The sequence below is a fragment of the Capra hircus genome, chromosome 5 (assembly GCF_001704415.2).
Source record: "Capra hircus breed San Clemente chromosome 5, ASM170441v1, whole genome shotgun sequence".
NCBI lineage: Eukaryota > Metazoa > Chordata > Mammalia > Artiodactyla > Bovidae > Capra > Capra hircus.
Genome location: NC_030812.1, coordinates 87,108,865 through 87,129,964, shown reverse-complemented (window position 1 = coordinate 87,129,964; position 21,100 = coordinate 87,108,865). Strand labels below are relative to the sequence as shown.

The 21,100-nt window shown below is 39.7% G+C and overlaps 1 protein-coding gene across 1 annotated transcript; it reads right to left on the bottom strand.

Moving 5' to 3' along the window:
* Positions 2,364-20,745, bottom strand: LDHB (lactate dehydrogenase B). Its single transcript, XM_005680785.3, has 8 exons — positions 20,459-20,745; positions 17,582-17,716; positions 10,202-10,319; positions 8,583-8,756; positions 6,681-6,854; positions 5,672-5,789; positions 4,018-4,141; positions 2,364-2,735 (listed from the first exon to the last, which is right to left on the bottom strand). The coding sequence occupies exons 2-8, from the start codon at positions 17,708-17,710 to the stop codon at positions 2,568-2,570; spliced, it is 1,005 nt and encodes a 334-aa protein (XP_005680842.2). The 5' UTR covers positions 17,711-17,716; positions 20,459-20,745; the 3' UTR covers positions 2,364-2,567.

Below are 21,100 nucleotides of genomic sequence, written 5' to 3'. Positions count from 1 at the left end.
TACTCAGGGATGGAACCAGGTCTCCTGCACTGCAGGCAGATTCTTTACCGAATGAGCTACCAGGGAAGACTTTCCCACAATACAGAATATTCCAGCCCCAAATTATAGTGCCAAGGTGCAGAAACACTACCTTATGGCTCAGTTCAGCTGCTCAGTCATGTCTGACTCTTTATAACCTCATGGATTGCAGCACGCCATGCATCCCTGTCCATCACCAACTCCTAGAGGTTACTCAAACTCATGTCCAGCGAGTCAGTGATGTCATCCAACTATCTCATCCTCTGTCGTCCCCTTCTCCTCTTGCCTTCAATCTTTCCTAGCATCAGAGTCTTTTCAAGTGAGTCAGTTCTTCACATCAGGTGGCCAAAGTATTCGAGCTTCACCTTCAGCATCAGTCCTTCCAATGAGTATTCAGAACTGATTTCCTTTAGGATGGACTGGCTGGATCTCCTTTCAGTCCAAGGGACTCTCAAGTCTTCTCCAACACCAGAGTTCAAAAGCATCAATTCTTCTCAGCTCAGCTTTATGGTCCAATTCACATCTGTACATGACTGGAAAAGCCATAGCTTTGACTAGATGGACATTTGTTGGCAAACTAAGGTCTCTGCTTTTTAGTATGCTGCCTAGGTTTGCCATAGTTTTTCTTCCAAGGAGCAAGCATCTTTTAATTTCATGGCTGTAGTGACCATCCGTAGTGATTTTGCACCCCAAGAAGTCTGTCACTGTTCCTATTTTTCCCCCATCTATTTGCCATGAAGTGATGGGACCTGATGCCATTATCTTCATTTTTCAAATGTTGAGTTTTAAGCCAGCTTAGGATGACTTTAATGAGTTATTAATATATATGTAAATCATATATATTGTATACATGTTATATATATGTAAATCACTTTGGCTGCCTAATGCCAAGAGCTGACTCATTTGAGAAGACCCTGATGCTGGGAAAGACTGAAGGCAGAAGGGTACTACAGAGGATGAGATGGTTGGATGGCATCATCGACTCAACGGACATGAGTTTGGGTGAACTCTGGGAGTTGGACAGGGAGGCCTGGAGTGCTGTTCATAGGGTTGCAAAGAGTTGGACAGACCGAGTGACTGAACTGAACTGAACTCACTTATAACAGTAAGCACTAAAATACTATTAGACTCAAGCATTGTGCTTTAAGTTTTACATTTTCTCATTTAATTCATATATCTTATTGAAGAGGTACCATTATTACCACTACTTCATAGGTGAGAAAATTGAGGCTTAGGGGTGGTTAAGAAGATAACTTGCCCCAAACTGCAGTTAATCAATGAAATCCAGGTTTACGTGATAACAAATTCCATGCTTTTAACACTACAAAAAGTGACCCCTAGATATTACATGTAGACTATTTTTTAAAGGAAGTCTGCATTAAGGCTCCCTCCTGACCCCTCTATTAAGCTGTCTCCCAGTAGCCTGGATGTGAATAATTCAGCCCACTTTCATTTTTCATTATCAAACTGAACCAACTGTAGCAAAGTTAATCCCAATTTTAGAAAGCAGTTTTAGAGGCTTTTCCTTTGAGAAATAAAATGGGCTTCTTTGTAAATGTCATCCATTGGTTCTTTCTTCAGTGGTAAACCTAAAATGGTACCCTCAGTATTTTCAGGGCTGTGAAAATACTGGATACATGTCACTTTATGTTTGACCAGGCCCACAGAATGCATACCAAGACTGAACCGTAATGTAAATGATGGGCTTTGGATGTCACAGCAATGTTAGTTCATTGACTGTAACAAATACACCACTCTGAGCGATGCTGATAAGAGGGGCAGCTATGAATGTGTTCATATACATATATTCATAGACAGATTTCCCATAAACACAAGGACAAGTGTTAATAGGAAATCTCTGCATCAATTTTGCTGTGAAACCAAACTCCAAAAAAAAAAAAAAAAAAAAATCCTTGAGACTTCCCTGGCAGTCCAATGGTTAAGAATTTGCCTTACAATATAGGGAATGAAGGTTCAATCCCTGGTGGGGGAACTAAGATCCACATGCTACGGGGCAGTTAAACCCGTGAGCCACAACTAGAGTCTGTGTGCTGCACCAAAAGATCCGGCACGACACAATAATGACCTTGCATGTCATGGTTAAGATCTGACACAGCCAAGTAAATTTAAAATAACTGAAACAAAAAAGTGGTAACATATTCTTAGGACAACAAAATCACAGCACATGTTGTGACAAAGAATTGTAGTGCTATTTGATGGAAGAAGTACAGGATGAAATGTAGATGACAGAATTTAAGGAAAATTTATGATATGGGGGAAGAACTATTTAAAAAAGAGAAACAGATGGAAATCTTTTAGAAATTAAAGAATTCGAGAGACAGGAGCACACTACGCTAGGTGGTTTATTTTATTTGTTCAAGGACTCGTCTTGCAAGTATTAAAGCAAGCATGGGCTTTGATTCTGGGAGCCCAGATTCACAGACTTAGGAAGACAAAAGCGAACTGTGCTCCATGTACATGGACGCAAACTAAAGGCTCGTGGTTAATCAAATTGTAGTTTTAAGTTTCTACAGCCTTGCAGCCAGAAGTCACAGGTCCTTTAGGTCCTTTTGGATGCCCCAGAGGGTATCTGCACTTTTCTTGAGTTGGGCAACCTCTTCATCCTTCAGCTTCTGGTTGATAACACTGGTTAACCCTCGAGCATTCAGGATACATGGAAGGCTCAGGAAGACTTCATTCTCAATGCCATACATGCCCTGCCAGAACAAGAAAAGCACTAAGATTAAGAAATGAAACCACGGGTAAGAATGACCAATCGCAGGTCCTGGGGTTGAACAGGACAACTTGCAGGAAATTTGATAAGCATAAACTCCTTCTTTAGTTTTTATCACCAACAGGCCTATCTATCTTTAATATTTGTATTTCAAATTTGATTTTATATATAGAATATACAAATAGACACTATGAAAAAACTAGAATTTTTAAGTACTCTATCAAACTTATTGACACCTCTCTGCTTGTATGTCTTCAAATTGAATCACATTCAAATATGGTTCTTATTGAGCTTTTTTTCATGAAATTTTAAGTATCCTGAAAATTCTTTAGTTAAGTAGAAGATTTTAGGTAGTAGTTGACCTACAAGGTCCAGGAAAGTAACTGGAAGTCACACAAAGGCAAGATTCTTGGAATACTCAAGAATTGCTGTGGGGGAAAAAAAAAACACAATTCCCCAAACACTGTACTGGTTTGTATTAAGTAATTTACTCACAGGATCAATTTAATTACGCAATTATTTTAGTATGTTAATCAAGGGAGTTTTATATTTTCTTAAATTAGCTCTGAAAGTTTTTGTACATACACAAAAGTGGGGGCAATAAACAAATTTTTATATATGGACTCGGCAATTATCCAATTTTGCCATACTTGCTTTATTTTTTTTTGCTATACTATCAAAAGCCAAACAACAATAACAAAAAAAACACCTGAAAACATCTGATACCATGATTTATCCCCTAATAGTTCTGTATTTTCCTCTTCTGTTTCTTTCAGTCTACTGCATTTTCTCCCTTACTTTTTCACTCCTGCTGTTGACTTGCAGAAAATGAGTCAGTTATCTCAGTTTTATTTAAAAATAATCAATTCCTACTTAACTGTTCCATAACTTCTGAATTAAACTAAATTTGCTAAGGTATAAGTGCTACATACATCCAAGCCAAGCTATAGTTTATAATACACCAACTTGAAATGAAATTATTAAACTTATTCAAACGATCATCTAAGAATATGCTGAATAAGACTCAGAGTTAATATTTAATTTGGCACATTATACAAAGGGGAATTATAAAAACGCATCTGATGTCTCAGCTTCTATAAACTTTTGCTCTTTTGGCCTAAACTTCTGATAGAAATGAGTAAAGTTTCCATAAAATTCTGAGATGAAAAATAACTGTGGACTGAGACATTATCTCATCCTTCTTAAAATTAATCTACTTATGGAATACTCAATGAGAAACCACCTAATATTTTGTAACAGTTTACCTTCACCATTGTTGACACTGGGTGAATCCTGGATAGATTTTTCAACATGGATTCAATAAGATCGGCCACACTTAATCCAATAGCCCAGTTGGTATATCCTTTCAGCTTGATGACTTCATAGGCACTAAGAGAAAAAAAAAATCATAAAGGAGATAATTGACCAGATGCTTTGGTGGTTTGATTCCTGCTGTCTCTTAACTCTGTCATCCTGAGAACATTATTTAGACTACCTATCTCAGGGTCCACTTCTGTAAAATAAGGGTAACAATGGTATCTGCTTCATAAGTTTGTTAAATGAGTTAATATATATGTAAAATATTTAAAACTTTAAAACTACATGGTTGGTACTATGTAAATGCTTTGACAAATTTAAGTAGTTTATTGTATAAATAGCCATTTTAAAAATCATAGTGGTAGCATGTACATTTTGCAACCAATCTTATTTATAAACACAAATATTTCCAAAGATATTAATAAAATCAGGGAACAATGAAAGTAAAAGAACCTTCATATTCACATTCAAAGAACAAATTTCACCTTGATTTTCAGGTCCTTTTGAGGCCACTAATCACTGTCACCTAAAATACTATGACCAACTAAGTTATGAGCAAAGTGATGTCAAAACCTTGCAGACATCTGAGCACAAATTATATACACTCTGAACCCACAAAGGCACTTGTACTTGAGAATTAGGTAGCAGGAGTAACTGAGTACTAGAAAAATGGGATTTAATGCAATCTATCACTAATTAAAAGACCTTGGGTGAGTTACACTGGGTTTATCTTAATGAAATCCTAAGAACCCTTTCAACTTTTTAAAGATCCTTTTTCTCCATATACAGGTCAAATTCTTGGGGGAAAAAAAAGTCTTTAAAATTGAACTAAATGAAACGATTCCATATTTGAGAAAACAGTTACACTTAAAAACACCTTAAGACTTTGTAGAGGAGAAAACTGAGATTCAGCTTAAAAGTTAAATGGCTTCCCAATATTATACAGTGTCAAAAGACCCATAATTTCAATCTAATCCCACAGTCTTTACTCTGGCCCAAAATGATACTTTATTTTATGACAAATATGAGGGCCATAGAGAGAATGGTTAGTCACAAAAGGCAGTTTTAAAAAACAGGGGAAAGGGGACATCCTCGGTTGACTGTGGAGAGACACTGAATCAATGTTCGAGCTACTGATTGCTAATAGCTTGAAAACTATTGACAATCAATCAGTAATATTATTTTAGTCAATTATGACACAACAGTGCCTAGGTTTACTTTTCTAAATAAGCCACCTTTGTCATCGGTGAATTCCATGTTTCACTCCTATTACAACAGAATTTCTCTGGAAAAATATTTGTTTTCCCTAGGGGCACTAGCATAGCAAGTTTGACCAGTGTAGTCAGTCTTGCCTTTTTAAGACGATAATAGCTGCATATTTGCTATGCTGAGTCTATCTGAAAGAAAAAAATAATTAACAAATGAAAAAAAAAGGGAAAAAAACCACTCTCCCTCAAACAAAAAAAAGAGTAAATTTTTTTTAAAAAGAGGAAAACAGAATTTTGGAAAAAGTTTATCTGAATAGGCAGCCATAGAAAGTGTTCTCGATTTTGTCCAAGACGGTATTAATTGTCTTAAATCAAGCCCCCTCGCCCCGTTTACCTCTCCACCACCATCTTATGCACTTCCTTCCAATTTTCACTGTCACTGTCTGTTCCCATTTCTGGATTCAGGTCCTGGAGAGAAACGCCTGCCACATTCACTCCACTCCACACAGCCACTGTTGGGGGTGGGGGAAGGATAAGCATTTATCTCTGACATGGTTTTTAAAAAAATCTTTCCTTCTCTTGGTTCAGATTTCACCCTTGATGCAAGTTATCCACTAACTGCTCCAATGACAATTCACTCCAATACACTTCCCCCCGGAGACTAACATTTGCCTTCAAATCTGACCTTTTACCTTTCAACCATTTTGATGCAAACAGAATTGCTGTGTCAGACTTACAGGCATTATGAAATTCTTCCCTTTCTGTGGGTTTGTGAAATCGTGGGGGATTCTAGTTCGGAACTATCCTAAACTCTGGGTTTGAGGAATTCTGAACTTTCTGCCTGCTTATATTAAAAAAAAAAAAAAAGTAATAATTTTAAGACCCAATTCTTACTGTACCAAAGTTCAGTCTACCAGAATTACACTACTAATTTTCCAAAGAAAAATGTACACCTTAACCTTTAGGGAGAAAATAGCCCCTTGCATATTGGGCAGAAGTGGATTTAATAAAACCAATATTATCATTATGTCTTAGATTCTTACAGTTTTATACAATAAGCCTATTCAATGTATAATATTCAATGTTTAAGATGAAATGATAGAATTAGAATGTTTCAAACTATCACAGTAATAATCTTTAACCATTTTTAAACCATTATTATCTAAATAATATTTAACTAAGAATCATTAGTGGATACTAAACTTATGAGGCAAAAAACTGATAAGGAATCAGATATTTACCTAGCCAGTATCAAAGTATTCTCTCACAATGACTTATCTATAATGTGATGTATGTGAGAATATAAACCACAATTAAAAACAAACAAACAAGATATTCAAAATGGCAAGAACAGTATCCTAAGTTCACAGCAAACACTGTCTGTGTTTTGTTTTGTTTTTTACCGCTTGAGTCGCCATGTTCCCCCAAAATCCATCCGTGGCAGCTGCTGGGATGAATGCCAAGTTTTTCAGCCATAAGGTAGCGAAATCTAGCAGAATCCAGGTTACATCCACTCCCAATCACACGGTGCTTGGGTAATCCACTTAGTTTCCAGGTAACATATGTGAGAATATCCACTAAAATTTTTAAAAAATAATATATGTAAGTACATCAAAACTGATGTTAACTGCTATGTCAAGCAGTGGTGCCCTGGTTTTCTCCTCTCCCCTCTGCTCCATCCCCCAAATGAGATGTGGCCAGAAAAATGTGAATATTTGACTTTTCATAATTAGGGACCATTGGGGCTAGAAAGATAAGAAAAACTTTTAAGCTGTATAGTCAAGAGATTGTAAAACATGGAAAATGCAATATTGTGGTTTTAATTTACATTATCATTGAAAACAAGAATATATGAGTCTTGCAGATTAATTTACTATATATGGAAAGAAAGAGAAAAAGGGCTGAATTCGATCATCACTTAAGTTTCTTCCAGTTCTAACATTCCAGGATTGTAACAACTGTTTTCAGAAACCAAAAGCTATAGGTTACTAAACAACCAAGGCACGCTGCTCAAAGTTACCTTTGGGAACAAGACAGTACTCAGTAAATAATTATTATAATATAGGGTATTAGCACTTTCTAGTATTTAACAGAAAGAATTTAATGACAGAGTCTTTATTCTGGTGTGGCACAGAGGTAAAATCTGCCGGGCTAGAGAAGGTCAGAGCATTTATACAGGCTAAGCTGTAAAAAGTAGGAAAATGTGTACGCCAGGAAGGCAAGTCTCCACCTCCACTCTCGTATACAGACGCTGGAGGAGATATTTTAAGGTCATTCTGGCCTGGATCTTATAACCTCTTCCTTGGCAACACTGACTCAGTAGGAGTGACTCCCTGGAGACTTAAGACTTTGAAGCTATACCTGGAAAAGTTGTATAACCAGTTCATAGTGTCTGCCTTAAGCACAGGAAGTAGCAACTTCATATGTGCCTGCTGTTTGTCACTCATGCTCTGCATCTATTTGCCACTCTCTATTTACGAGAAATTTTAGATACAAGGTTGACTAGGAAACTCCAAGCCAAGATGGTCTTGCTGGCTCCCAACTCTCAATATCCCATAAATTGTAAGGATTTTCCTGGCTCTTACAATGTTTCTCTACGTGAAGTATCAGAGATAATCAGCTTTACCATTTAGCAATATATTTATCTACTGTGCTTACCAATGAAAAGTAAGTTTGGTGGCAAATTGTAGGCACAAGAAGTGTGAAACAGTGAATTTTGACTCTTTGGGCTGAAAAATACAATTCTTTCTAATCAGAAATTTTAAGTTACAACATTTGATGTTAAACATGTATTTGTCCATCAACAGGCTATTTTCCATCTTTAAACCTAATTAATGGCTTTCTTTAACTCCTTAAAAAAAAAAAATCAGTCAACTTAATTTTCAAGAATTTTAGAAATAAGACTAAAGTGCATTTTCTGGAAAACAGAAGGTCAAATATGCTAAAATATTTCTTCCAAACTGGAGCCACATTCAAATGCTTCATTTTGTATCGCAGTATAATCTTGATAGAAAACTTTAAAACCTTTTAGACTTTCCAATAGACCCAGATAAAAAAAGGAGATGAAACGGCTTTATATAAAACTCTTCTCACATTCTTCAGCATGTGGCCTGGGAATGTGCCAGGGGTTTTGCAAACATCACTCTCTGTGGCCAATTAACAGAAGACACGTGAATTGCTTAGGCCAAACACCAGAAAACACTTTTTATAAGTTAAAAAAGAAAAAAAAGAAGGAAAAGGAAAAAATTTAAAAAATCCCAAAGTACTTGAATTGAACAGAACTGAACCTTAAGGCATCACAATACCTGGGTTGGAAACCACAATGATGATGCAGTCAGGACTGTACTTGACAATCTGAGGAATGATGAACTTGAAGACGTTAACATTCCTTTGCACCAAATTCAGGCGGCTCTCCCCTTCTTGCTGGCGAACTCCTGCAGTTACCACCACGATCTTGGAATTGGCAGTGACAGAGTAATCTTGAAGGACAGGGGAGAAAAGGACTTCACATACAACTCTGCATCAAAACATGCCGTACGAGATGCTCTAGGAACCCAAACATACGTAAGCTCATGGAACGTACGTGAGAATTACGTTTTCTGTATAACGTGTTGAGTTATAACACCAGTGTTCCATAGCTTCTTCCTCCTTGAGTGATGTGGAACCATTCTGACCATAACACTGGCTCAGAAAATGAACCCAGGAAACAAAGACAGCCCTAAATTATGTTTCTTGCTAACAGAGTCAAAATTCTATTGGCTTTACAGAATACTGGATTGTTAGTAATAATACAAAGTATAAACAGGGAGTGCAAAGTTCAACTGGCCATCATCCAACAAAAAAGCAATTGGAAGGTAACTGTAGAATTGTAATGTTAATTCAATCTATGAAGGCAAAGGAAGGCACTCAAGTGTTTGTTTTTGGCTAGAATTTAATTTCTAATACTCAATATTTTAAAGAAGCTTATTGTTTTTAGCAATGAGTTTCTCTAGAGAGTATTTTATTTTTTTCCCCAAGCAAGGGAATCCTTTCTCAAATTATAGATATTTTGATTTGATGTGGTCATTAGACTCAATATTTATGGATGACTTATACAATTAAACCATGTTGCTATGTGACTTTTGACAGTTACTAATAATTTATCAGCTTCCTTTTCCATAAAACAGGGGTAATAGGACCCATTTTTCACAGGGCTGCAGTGAAGATGAGACATGCAACAAGTTTCACTACCCAGAATGCTAATAATTCAATAAGTAACAGCTATTATAAGTAGTGGACTTGTCCTGTGGCTCAGATGGTAAAGAATCTGCCCGCAACGCAGGAGACCTAAGTTCGATCCCTGGGTTGGGAAGATCCCCTGGAGAATGGAATGGCAACCCACTCCAGTATTCTTGCCTGGAAAATCCCGTGGACAGAGGAGCCTGGGGGTCTACAGAGGAGTCCAGGTGGCTGCAAAGAGTTGGACGTGACTGAGTGATTGACATACACACTATTAGCAGTAGTACTGTTAGAAATTATTTTGGAGGCTGGACATTACTATATCTGTAAGCACAGCCATATTACTGCATAAATGCATTAATCCAGAACAAAGATGGCTATAATACAAATTTATTTAGTTTCTTTGAGGCACTTAAATTATTTTGTACAAATATTCCTTCAGAGTTAAAATATCCCTGTTCTCAGGTATCTGTAAGTAAGCATTTGGATCCAATTTCCTAAAATGTTATGCACTGTGTATGTGCAAGGCACCAGGAGGAGGCTTTACAGAGATAACAATTATGATTGTCTCTGAGGATGAACTGGACCTAGAAGGAAATAAGAAACTGCTGACATTAGATTCACCAGGATGGGAAAACCTGTTTTTTCTCAGGGAGTGAGGATATCAATGTATTATTTGTTCACTTCAGGCATGAAAGGAGCCTACCTTTGTCGGCCACAATTTTTGGTGTCTGAAGGAATAAGCTCCCGTGCTGCAGGTCCATCATTTCTCCTTTGAGTTTATCTTCCAAAACATCCACAAGAGCAAGCTCATCAGTCAGAGACTATAAACACAAAAAGAGCTGTTAGGACCCCAAGCCACTCAAGGACACCTCAGTTCACAGTATTTAAGTCAAATACCCTTGAAATGGAAATGCCCAATGTCTAAAAACTTAGGGAAGAATTTTTACCATGGAATTAGGTGTGCTTTAAGCAATTTGATGATGAAATGTTTTGAATAATGAACTATCAATATTTGATACCTTTTTTTTTTTTAAAAGAATTTCACCTCTAGTACTCAATGGACATTCAATGAGCTTGATATAATTGTTTTAAGAATCTGTAAACGTGCAAGTATTGTGGTTCAACAGTGGCCTCAGGGTGCTCAAGTCTTCACATTAAAGGGGGGCGATGGTAAAAAAAAAGAGACTCACAAAGAGCTAGAAACAGTCTTGGGCATTGTGCCCATCCTGAAGGTCACTCTTAGTTTGGAGGGATTTGGAGAGGGCAGATTTCATTTAAAACAAGAGGCTGAGTTCACTTCAGAGCAGGCTTTGAAGGCCTGCTTGAAGCTAGGAACCCTCAGGTTGGCTCTGACCAACTTGAACGTCCTGCTGGTGCAAGATAAGAGTCAGGGGCACAGGGCTCCAGGGCTAGTGAATTCTCCATACATTTTCAAGGCAAGCTTGGCCAGTCTCAATGTTTTCTTTTTTTCTATTCCGACTGTCATCTTGTGCCATCATCCCAAGTAATCCCCTCGATCATCCTGTCTGCTTCTCAGCAAGTCCTTAATCTTTTCTTCTCAGGAAAAGGGAGCTGTTGATCTGTTGTTCAGTCGCTCAGCTGTGTCTGACTCTGTGACCCCAGGACTGAAGCATGTCAGGCTTTCCTGTCCTTCACCATCTCCCGCAGTTTGCCCAGATTCATGTGCATTAAGTCAGTGGTGCTATCTAACCACCTAATTCTCTACCACCGCCTTCTCCTTTTGCCTTCAATCTTTCCCAACATTAGTCTTTTCCGTTGAATCGGCTCTTCACATCAGGAGATCTAGTTATGTTTAAATAACCTTTCAGCTTTTAACATTGGTTTTAAGACTCCATGCCTCCAATGCAGAAGGCACAGGTTTGATCCCTGGTCAGGGAACTAAGACACTGCACGTTGTGCAACATGGCTCAAAAACTTAAAAAATAAATACATCAGTTGTCTTGTGAAAACTCGTAATTACAAACTCTATATTTTTTTTATAAATTATATTTTCGACCATGCCCTGTAGCACGTGGGATCTTAGTTCCCCAACCAGGGGTCAAACCCAGGCCTCCTACAGTGGGAGCATGGAGTCTTAACCATTCAACCACCAGGGAAGTCCCTATAAACTCTTTAAAACAGTAATTACCCTTCCCATTGACCTATCACCCAAATCCTGGCCTTTATTGCTTTTCAGGCTGTTAGCAAAATAATTAGTCTAATAGGTGAAGGATAGTTTGATAAGTTATGTAAAGGGGAAAAAGTACGAAGTAACTCAGGTTCAGAAAGTGCTTTGAAGGCTAAGATAGAATAATCCATGTGGAATTGGGAGGGGTCAGGAAGGCTCTGAGCAGCAGAGGGAGAGACAGAGGAAGAGAGGTGAGGGGGCCAATAAGAAAACTTGACCCAGTTAACTTGCCAGCAAAGCAGGTCCTGCTCCAGGTAGGAGCTGAGGAATAAAGACTGTCATCTGTTTCTAGAAAACCAGTGTCGGTTGGCCTGAAGCACCGAGCTGCAATAGGCTTGCTTGGGAGGGTTTCTCTGAGACTCAAACTTCCATGTGACTGAATGCATTCTTAGTTCCAAGCAGTTGACTCACTTGCCAACTTCAAAGGACCCTTTTATGAACTGGGGGTTGCTTTGTTGCTGCTCAGTCACAGAGTCATGTTCAACTCTTTCATGACCCCATGGACTGCAGCTCGCCAGGCTTCCCTGTCAAGTATTTTCTCCTTCCATGCATGTCAAATGCAGGCATTAATGTTCACCCCTTTTCACTTACACACGTTTTTAACACTTAAAATGGTTTCATTCCTCTGCAAGATCACACAAAGCCCTCGCTTGTGTTTCTGGAGCCCTAAATTCATTCCAGAGAACTTCATAACCTTTCCTTTCAGGTGCCAAGTACTGGGGATGTCACTCTTATTTTGGGGACATCACATATGCACTGTTGAAGTCAAGGGGCACAACAATTTGGGGCTTAAGTGGAAAAGGATGTCATAGGATCTCAGATCCTCTGTTTAGTTTCAGTGGGTAGAGAATTGGCGGAGAAGTGCATAGTCAGCTGGCAAGGAAGGAAGAGATCCAACACTTGGAGAAAATAATTACAGCGCTGAATTTAGCTGCATTTATGCAACTTGAATATCCTCCCAGTGGGAGGCAGGCAAACGAAGATGTGTGACTAAGTACTGACACTTGGGCTTAAATAAATCTTTCTGTATTCACATAGTGTATATTAGCCAATGAATTTACCACATGTATATTCCACTTAAGCTACATATTTTAAAATGATCAATGTATCAAGGCTTAGATTAACTGCAAAAGCACTAACTCATTGAGGAACAAGGTCAGTTAGAAGCCAGGAACAATATTTGTTGATAGCCTATTTTACATAAGACAAAAATCGTCTCTTTGGGCTTTTCCTGGTGGTTTAGTGGTTACGACTCTGTACTTCCACTATAGTGGATCCAGGTTCAAACCCTGGTCGAGAAACTAAGATCCTGAATGCTGGATGGGTTGGCCAAAAAAATTAAAATTATCTCTTAATCTAAGTCCTGTGTGGATTAGACATAGCCACAACCTACCTCTTGGTCCCTGAGCTAGCCAACTGTTGTTTTTGCTGCTGTTTAGTTGCTAAGTCACATCCAACTCTGCTACCAGTGCCTTAATATTTGATGGCTGCATTCTGCATTTTTATATTCAAGTGTTTCGTCTGTCTTCATAACATTTTGTGGGAGGAAAAGGTATAACTTTTTCCAAATAGCTAAATGGACAAGCACCACTTATTCAATAATTTGTTCTTCTTCTCTGGCATGTCACTTTGCATTAAATATTCTTTGGTTTTGTGTCTGGGTCTTGAGTCTGTTCCATTAGCCTGTCTATTATTGTATACAACACCAAATTCTAATTAAGCTTCACTTTTAGGCCAAGTCTTGCACTGCAAAAACTACTTTGCAAAAAAAAAAAAAAACTACTTTGCAGTATGTCTGTAATTACATTGCTCTGTATGTTGTGTTTGTAGAAGAATGTGATTACAGCCGACTGACAGACACTCAAACCAAAAACAGCTGGTCAGAGGCTAAGGGCAGAATAATCACATGGACACTCTATATGACCTTGACAACGTGATGGGGTCTTGGCAGCCAAAGCACATACCTTATGATTAGTAGGGGCGACAGGAGAAAACATGAAAAGGGAAAAGCTCTGATCACAATTTGACCAGACATTGTGCCATTTCTTAGTAAGAGGAATATCCATTATTTAATACATGTTCACTACTCAATGTGCCAGGCATTATTCTACTAGTGAGGAATATGCTGCTGCTGCTGCCAAGTTGTTTCAGTCGTGTCCAACTCTGTGCGACCCCATGGACTGCAGCCCACCAGGCTCCTCCGTCCATGGGATTTTACTGGAGTCGGGTGCCATTGCCTTCTCCAAAGCATCAAAGTGAAAAGTGAAAGGGAAGTTGCTCAGTCGTGTCCGACTCTTAGCGACCCCATAGACTACAGCCCACCAGGCTCCTCCGTCCATGGGATTTTCCAGGCAAGAGTACTGGAGTGGGGTGCCACTGCCTTCTCCGAGTGAGGAATACAGTAATGAACAAATCTGACAAGGTTCCTGCTCTCATGGAATGTACCAGGAAGAGGAGAGGAGTGAAGCCAACAATTTAAGATGGTTCTGATCATGGAAATGCTATAAACAGTGCAAAGCAGAGTGAAGTTAAAGAAAATGGAAGGAAGCTTACTTGGTATTGGATGATCAAGGAAGACCAGTACTCAAAGGCCTGATATGAATGACAGGAGGGAGTTAGCTCTGATGGTCCAAGGCAGTCATTCCAGAGGAAGGGAAATCAAGTTCTAAAAGGGTTTAAGGGACTTCCTTGGTAGTTAAGAATCCGCCTCCCATGCAGGGGGTGCAGGTTCGATCCCTGGTCAGGGAACTAAAATCCCACAGGCCACACAGTCACGAAGCTCAGGCACTTCAACTACTGAGCCCGTGCAATTCAGAGCCTATGTGCCCCAACTAGAGAGCCTAGGCCACAACAAAAGACCCTGCAGGCTGCAACTAAGCCCTGACACAGCCAAATAAATAAAATAATTCTAAGAATACTTTTTAAAACTGAAAGGGTTTAAGCCATAGGCTTCCCTGGTGGCTCAGACAGTAAATAATCTGCCTGCAGTGTAGCAGACCCAGGTTCGATCCCTGGGTTGGGAAGATCCCCTGGAGAGGAAATGGCAACCCACTCCAGTTTTCTCGCCTGGAGAATTCCATGGACAGAGGAGCCTGGTGGGCTACAGTCCTTGGGGTTGCAAAGAGTTGGACACGACTGAGTGGCTAATACTGAAGCCATGATGATCTGAGTGCTTTGAAGAGGGGAGAAGGTAAGAGACGAAGTCAGAGGTGGCAGCAGCCAACACACCGCACTGGAAGGAATCCACAACATTCTGAATGGTACCCCCTGGAGGTGCGCACCCTGCCTTGCTCTGTGAGACAGGCAGGGAAAGATCCTCCCTGTATTTCATTTGTGTGTGCAGTTCTAAGCAGGGGAGCTATTTTTATAAAAGCTCACTATGGTTTCCATGTTGGCAATTAGGATGTGGAAAATGGGCAAGAGAAGCAGAAAACATCAGCATCTTTGTCACGGTGGAGGTTGGACTCTGGTGCCTCCATGGGCCCAGTCAAGGTACGGACCTTCTCAACCAGTCTGATGCCCTAGCTCATCCCCTTTCTGGGCCAAAGCATTATGTATCCTCTGAAAACCACACCAGGGATGTAAGATCTCTGAGATCTTAATCAAAGCACTTAATCTTTCTGAGTTTGTGTTTTTCCACCAGTAGTATAGAGATGACAACATTCCCTAGAAATTTTGTAGAGAAATAAAGTAACATATAGATACTTAACAAAACAGAATTGGCTAGTTCCCTTTCTCTCTCTCTCTCTTTGGGTATCTTTCTTATTAAAGGAGTGGGGCTTATAATCCTTACCAAATAGTAATAACAACTTTGACTCTAATCCTTCCCCGTTACAAGAAGATTTAAACACTTCTAATTAGTAAAATGGTCTTTGAACAAGGCAGTCCTTCCTTCACAGAAGCTCAGCTGAAAGATTCCTACTGTGCTAGGGGCCTGGTTGGTTCTCAAGCACTTGAATTGGGCCAAAGTATTATATAACAGCAGTCTCAATTACATTATTTATCAAAGCGGACTTTAAATTTACAATTAAAACAATCAGAGAGGTTCTGAGAGAATCATGATATGTCAGATATATTGCTGATTTCCTAAAAAGTCCAAGCTTTGAGTTTAGCTTAAGGAATGGAAAATCCTTAATACTCTATAATGAGAAAGAACCTGGAAAAGAATATACTTATACATATATATATGTATAACTGAATCAGTTTGCTGCACATTTGAAACTAGCACAACACTGTAAACCAACTATACTTCCAAAAAAAAAAAAATTTGTCTTTAATTGCCCCAATACTAGCATAAAAAGAAATGGCAGAGTTACTGTGGTTAAGAGTTCAGAGTCCGGGCTCAAATACTGTATCTGGAAACAGGATATGAACAGTTTCCATTTATTGAGATTACTGTTTAAATAAAGCATTTTAAACAAAACACTTAAAATATGTTACATATGTAAATATTTTAAAAGGAAAGTAAGCTGGAATATTTTTTCCATTTTTATTGGTATGAATGGTAAACATTAAATTGTGATTATTTAATTTCCCTGTAATTTGGGGAGCAGCTATTCTCCTAAATTAGGGAAACCTAGTCAATTAAACTAGCCAGAAAAAATGCAAAAGAATAAAACTTTAATTGGCACACACTACACATTTTAGTTGATTTCTCCGATGATTTTTTCCTCAGTGAAAAAATTCTGAAGATTCAGAATTTGTTCCTTTAGAATTTAAATTTTGTAGACAGAAATACGTTTGGCTAGGAGTTATTCCAGCGGCCTTTGTATACAATACAAAAAGATAGTGTGTTCTACCGAATGCCCAGCAGCAGTTTCTGAGGCAGGGGTTCCCCCTAAAAAACATTTAAGACAGCCTTCAGAAAGTATATGGATCAGTTCAATGAATAAGAAGAGAGGAGACAAACTAAAAGTCTATGGAGGTATGTGGGGAAATATAATCTAGAGGAATGGAAGGTGTTAGAAGCACGTTATTAGTATTAAAGCTTTGGATGTTGATAACTGAACTGATTATGTGAGAATATGTCCTATTCCGAGGAAAAGTACTCAGAAGGAAATGAAGGGCACATCTGCATTTATTCTCAAAGGGTTCAGAAAAAAAGCCCCATACGCACATGTGCACACACATGCATACATCCATACACACAAGTACATACTTGTGTGCACACACAAACAGAAATACATTAAGAATTGGTAAATCTGGGTGAAGTGAATGTGGAAGTTTTACTTTTTAAAAGATATTCTTGCAAATTTTCTGTAAATTTGAAATTGCTTTAAAATTAAACAACTGAGTGAAGGTTTGAGGGGAATAATATAGGATATTTCCATGACCTCAAAAAGCAACCATGCCGATAACGAGGCAAGATAACATTACACACCTCCTGATGTGATGCATTGTGAAGCACAGGCCATCACCTGGTCATAATGTCACCCCCAAATATAACCTGAACTCAGTTACAAACATCAGACCAACATAAATCGAGGGGTATCCTACAAAACTGATGTCTCTACAAACTTACCAGTAACGTGAGAGATGAAGAAAGGCTAAGTTTCAGGTTAAGGAAGAATGAAGAGACATGACAAGTATATGAAAATATGATCTTGGACTAGGGGAGAAAAAGCATGATTCTGATAACTGGAGAACTATAATCTGGGTACTGTACAGTAGATAATAGTGTTCAATCAGTATTACTGAGTACAGTTTAAGTCTATTGCATCAGGTAAGAACGTCATTCTCTCAGGAAATATTTGCTAATGTGTTTAAAGATAAAGTATCACCAGGTCTACAACTTATTTTAAAATTTTCAGGAAAAAAAAAAAACAAACCACCTTTTAAAGATACAATCAAATTCTCAAAAGCCTAAAGAGATTGCATACACATGATGAAAAGTACCTTTCCCAGAATGCTGATGGCACACGCCATACCAACTTGTCCAACGCCCACTACAGTGATCTTATTGTTTGGGATCGCTCCCTCTTCTCCAGCAACTGGTGCAATCAGTTTTTCCTTAAGAGTTGCCATTGTGCCCTGAAAGAAAATCAAAATATGATACATGTATCCACCTGAGAAACAGGAAGGGGAACTTGCAATGTTACTGTTGCAAGTTTGAATTGAAACACATTTTAAAATGAGCTTAATGGTATTCGAGAACATAGAGTTTCTTTAAGAAAAAATGTGACCCACTAACAAAAATTTAAAGACAAAAATCTCCATGAAGCCCATTAGAGTTTGGGTTCTTCTCTTCGGCCTATGACTATCTAGCAGTATTTAACAAAGCTGTAATAGCCTTGTGGCTATTCATTTACTGGATAAACATTTATATTTAGATTAGCTGATTGGTTTCCATGCTCCCTACAAAATATTTAAGTTAGGGCCCAGTATTAACCCATATTTAAGCTTGGTCTAAAAGAGCTACTTATGAATATAATTTCTACTACCAATGGTTATTATCACTCTTAGAAGATAGGGACCAACTGGTTTGTCTAGCTTCTTCTACTGAGGTCTCACTTAAACTTTGTCAGTGTACTGGACATACAATGTGTGCTTCAACAGATACACTGACGACAAAATAGTGACAAATAATGTTTGCATAAAATCTGTAAAAATTATTACTCTGAACTCCTTTTAGTGTGCCTTGGAAGCTTACTGGAAGGTGGGTAGATACTCAATACATTTTTCCCCCAAGGGAACCACATAAGGAAAACACCAGCCTTTGAGTCAGTTTCTTTCTAGCCATTAAAGTAAAAAAAATAAAAATTAAAAGAGTAAAAAAAAAAAAAAGAAAACTGTTAGGAAGCATTTATACAGGTAACACCAATTGTATCTGTGTCATCCATCAGGTTATCAGGTGAGTTTTCTGGATAAATAAAACAAATGGTGAAACTTATTGTATCAACCTGCATTCTTAAAAAGGATTCAGATATTTTTTAAAAAGCCCTTTCTCCAAAATTAAGTATCATTTATAATTATAACCCATTAAAATGTCTATTATTTGTGTCTGCCTTTTACTTTTGCTGCAGACAGCCACGTGGCAGGGCAAGGTCCCTCTTTCAAATTGTACTGCTGCTTCCCAGTCTCTTTTTTTGTTTCTCATCTGTAAAGGACTAAGTAACAAAACCTGGTTGAGTAATTGTATATATTAGGCAAGAGTCAGTAAGACTCCTAGTTGGAATAAAGTTACTTGAATTTGGAGACAACTGTTTTGTTCTGTAGCTATTTTCCCCCCCAAAACGATTCCCCCCCCCACACACACAATAATTGGGGTCTATACTGGGAGATTATTTTGCCTTTCCAAAGCACATTGGCAGTTTTCTCCTGGATGCTAGAGAAAAATGAAATATACAATGGTGTGCAAATGTTTCCACAAATAGATGACCTTGTAGTGAAATTTACACGTCCTGCATTTTGAGCAGTTGAGCAGAATCTGAAGAATGAATGCTGCCTCTCCTGCCGAACTAGATACAAACGAAGTTTCTCTTCATCATGGCATTTTCACTAATTGGTTTAAGATCTTCTAGGTATAGAGAGAGGATCCAGCAAAGCAGTGTAAAATAAAAATCCAGAAAGACTGCTCTAGAAATACAGATTGGTTGATCAGACAGACCTTTTAAACTATCTGGGGAATTTCAGAAATGACATTGTAGAGGCTTAAGCCAGTACAGATTTTCTTTCAGATCTTTCTACAGAAATGTGATTTAATTTTTTTTTCTTTAACAGGGGTTCTTTAATAGGGTTGTAAGACATGACAAGAAAATGTTTTATATCATACACAGGCCTGTCTCAAGATCAGTGGAGGCTTTTAAGGGCAAAGAATGAAAAACGGTAAAAATGATCGTCTTTTTCATCCCCATGCTCCTGCCCCTTCTGTGGATATAAATCACTAGAAAAGAACCCGTGCCTTAAGTTCATAACAAAGCTCCGCTTTGCAGACTATCTCGATTCTAACCTTTTAAACAGCTAATTTTTGCCCTGCAATTCCTCCATTGAGAGCCGGCTCTCCCCTCCCCCGCTCCATCCCTCCAGCCGGCAGTGCCTGCCGGCCGCCCACGGGCCACCTCTTCCTCTTCGCGCCGCAGCGCTGAGCTCAGGTCACCAGGGGAGGCAGCCACCACGCATATCCCCAGAGGTCTCCAGCGGGGGAAAGTCTAGGCCTTTCTAAACTCTCAACACCCAAAGCCGATAAATAAACAGCATCCGAAGCATCAAGGGAAAAAAAAGGCCAGAAACGAGCCGGCCCATCGCTCTAGGAAGGGCTGGGGACAGGCCAAGGGCAGAGCCAAGATCATCCTTCACTCTCATCCCCGAAATGCCGGGCATTTCTCCAGGCCCGAGGTGGTGGGCGCCAACAACCACTCCAGCCCCAGCTTCACGGGTCGCCTGGCCCCTTCTCCCTCCCGCGGCTCCTCCCGCACGTGTTCGGGCGCCCGCCAGCAGGCACCGAGGGTGATGCGGCCGCCATGAACCCATCAAGGACACGTAGAACCGGGATGTAGCCGCAAGTGCAACGAATCCGTCCCCCAGGAGCGCACAGGCTGGCCGGGAGCTGCGATGAGCGGCCGACACAGCCGAGAGATCGGGCGCAGGCCCTTGGCTCCATCGGGTCCCCCAGCCCCGGGACAGGGCCCCCGCCCCAACCCGATCCGGATGCTCAGGGCTCCAGGCCCGCTAGCTCAGATGTCCTTCCTGGTCCTTCCCCCGCTGAGTCTTGCTGCACCAGCCCCACCAGGTCTTTTCGCAGAGCCAGGATGCAGGATCCCAGCTGAAACCTACCAGGGGAGAGAAAGTTCTCCAGAGAGTGGTAAGGGCTGCAGGAAGACAAAGTCAGCAGCGTGCGTCTCCTCCGGCGCAGGATCCGCAAGGAGGGAGGAAGAGCAGGAGGGACCCGCCCCTTGGCCGCCTCCGAGCTTCCTCTATTGTGATTGGAAACCCGAGCACCGCCCACCCCTCCCCTCGGCTCGCTCAATCCTCTTCAAGGACAAGGGCTAGGGTGCGCCCACGCCCTCCCTCGGCCTAATTGAGGAGGTCACCTTCTGGCCGCTAAGGCGGCCGCGATCACTGCTAGCCTCCGGGCTTAAAGACTCTTGCACAGAGAGGCTGCGTTCTTTCTGAAACCTGGCAGTCTTCAACCCTTTGGACTCTCACGCTCTTGATTGGATAAATTTAGTCCCGGTGGAAGTAAATTTCTCTTTGGCATTCCAGGTCAACGTTAGAGGACCGCTCTTCTAAGCTGAGATGCTGCTGGTGTGTGTATTCCTCTGGAATAATACTCCTGCTTCTGGATGTTTCTAAAAATAAAGCTACATTTTCATTTCTTCTCATCTCTGATGTAAAGTTCTTTTGATGTAAGGGTTTTTCCCACCTGAACTCAGCAAATACGCAATAACTACCTACTGGTGGCTCAGCGGTAAAGAA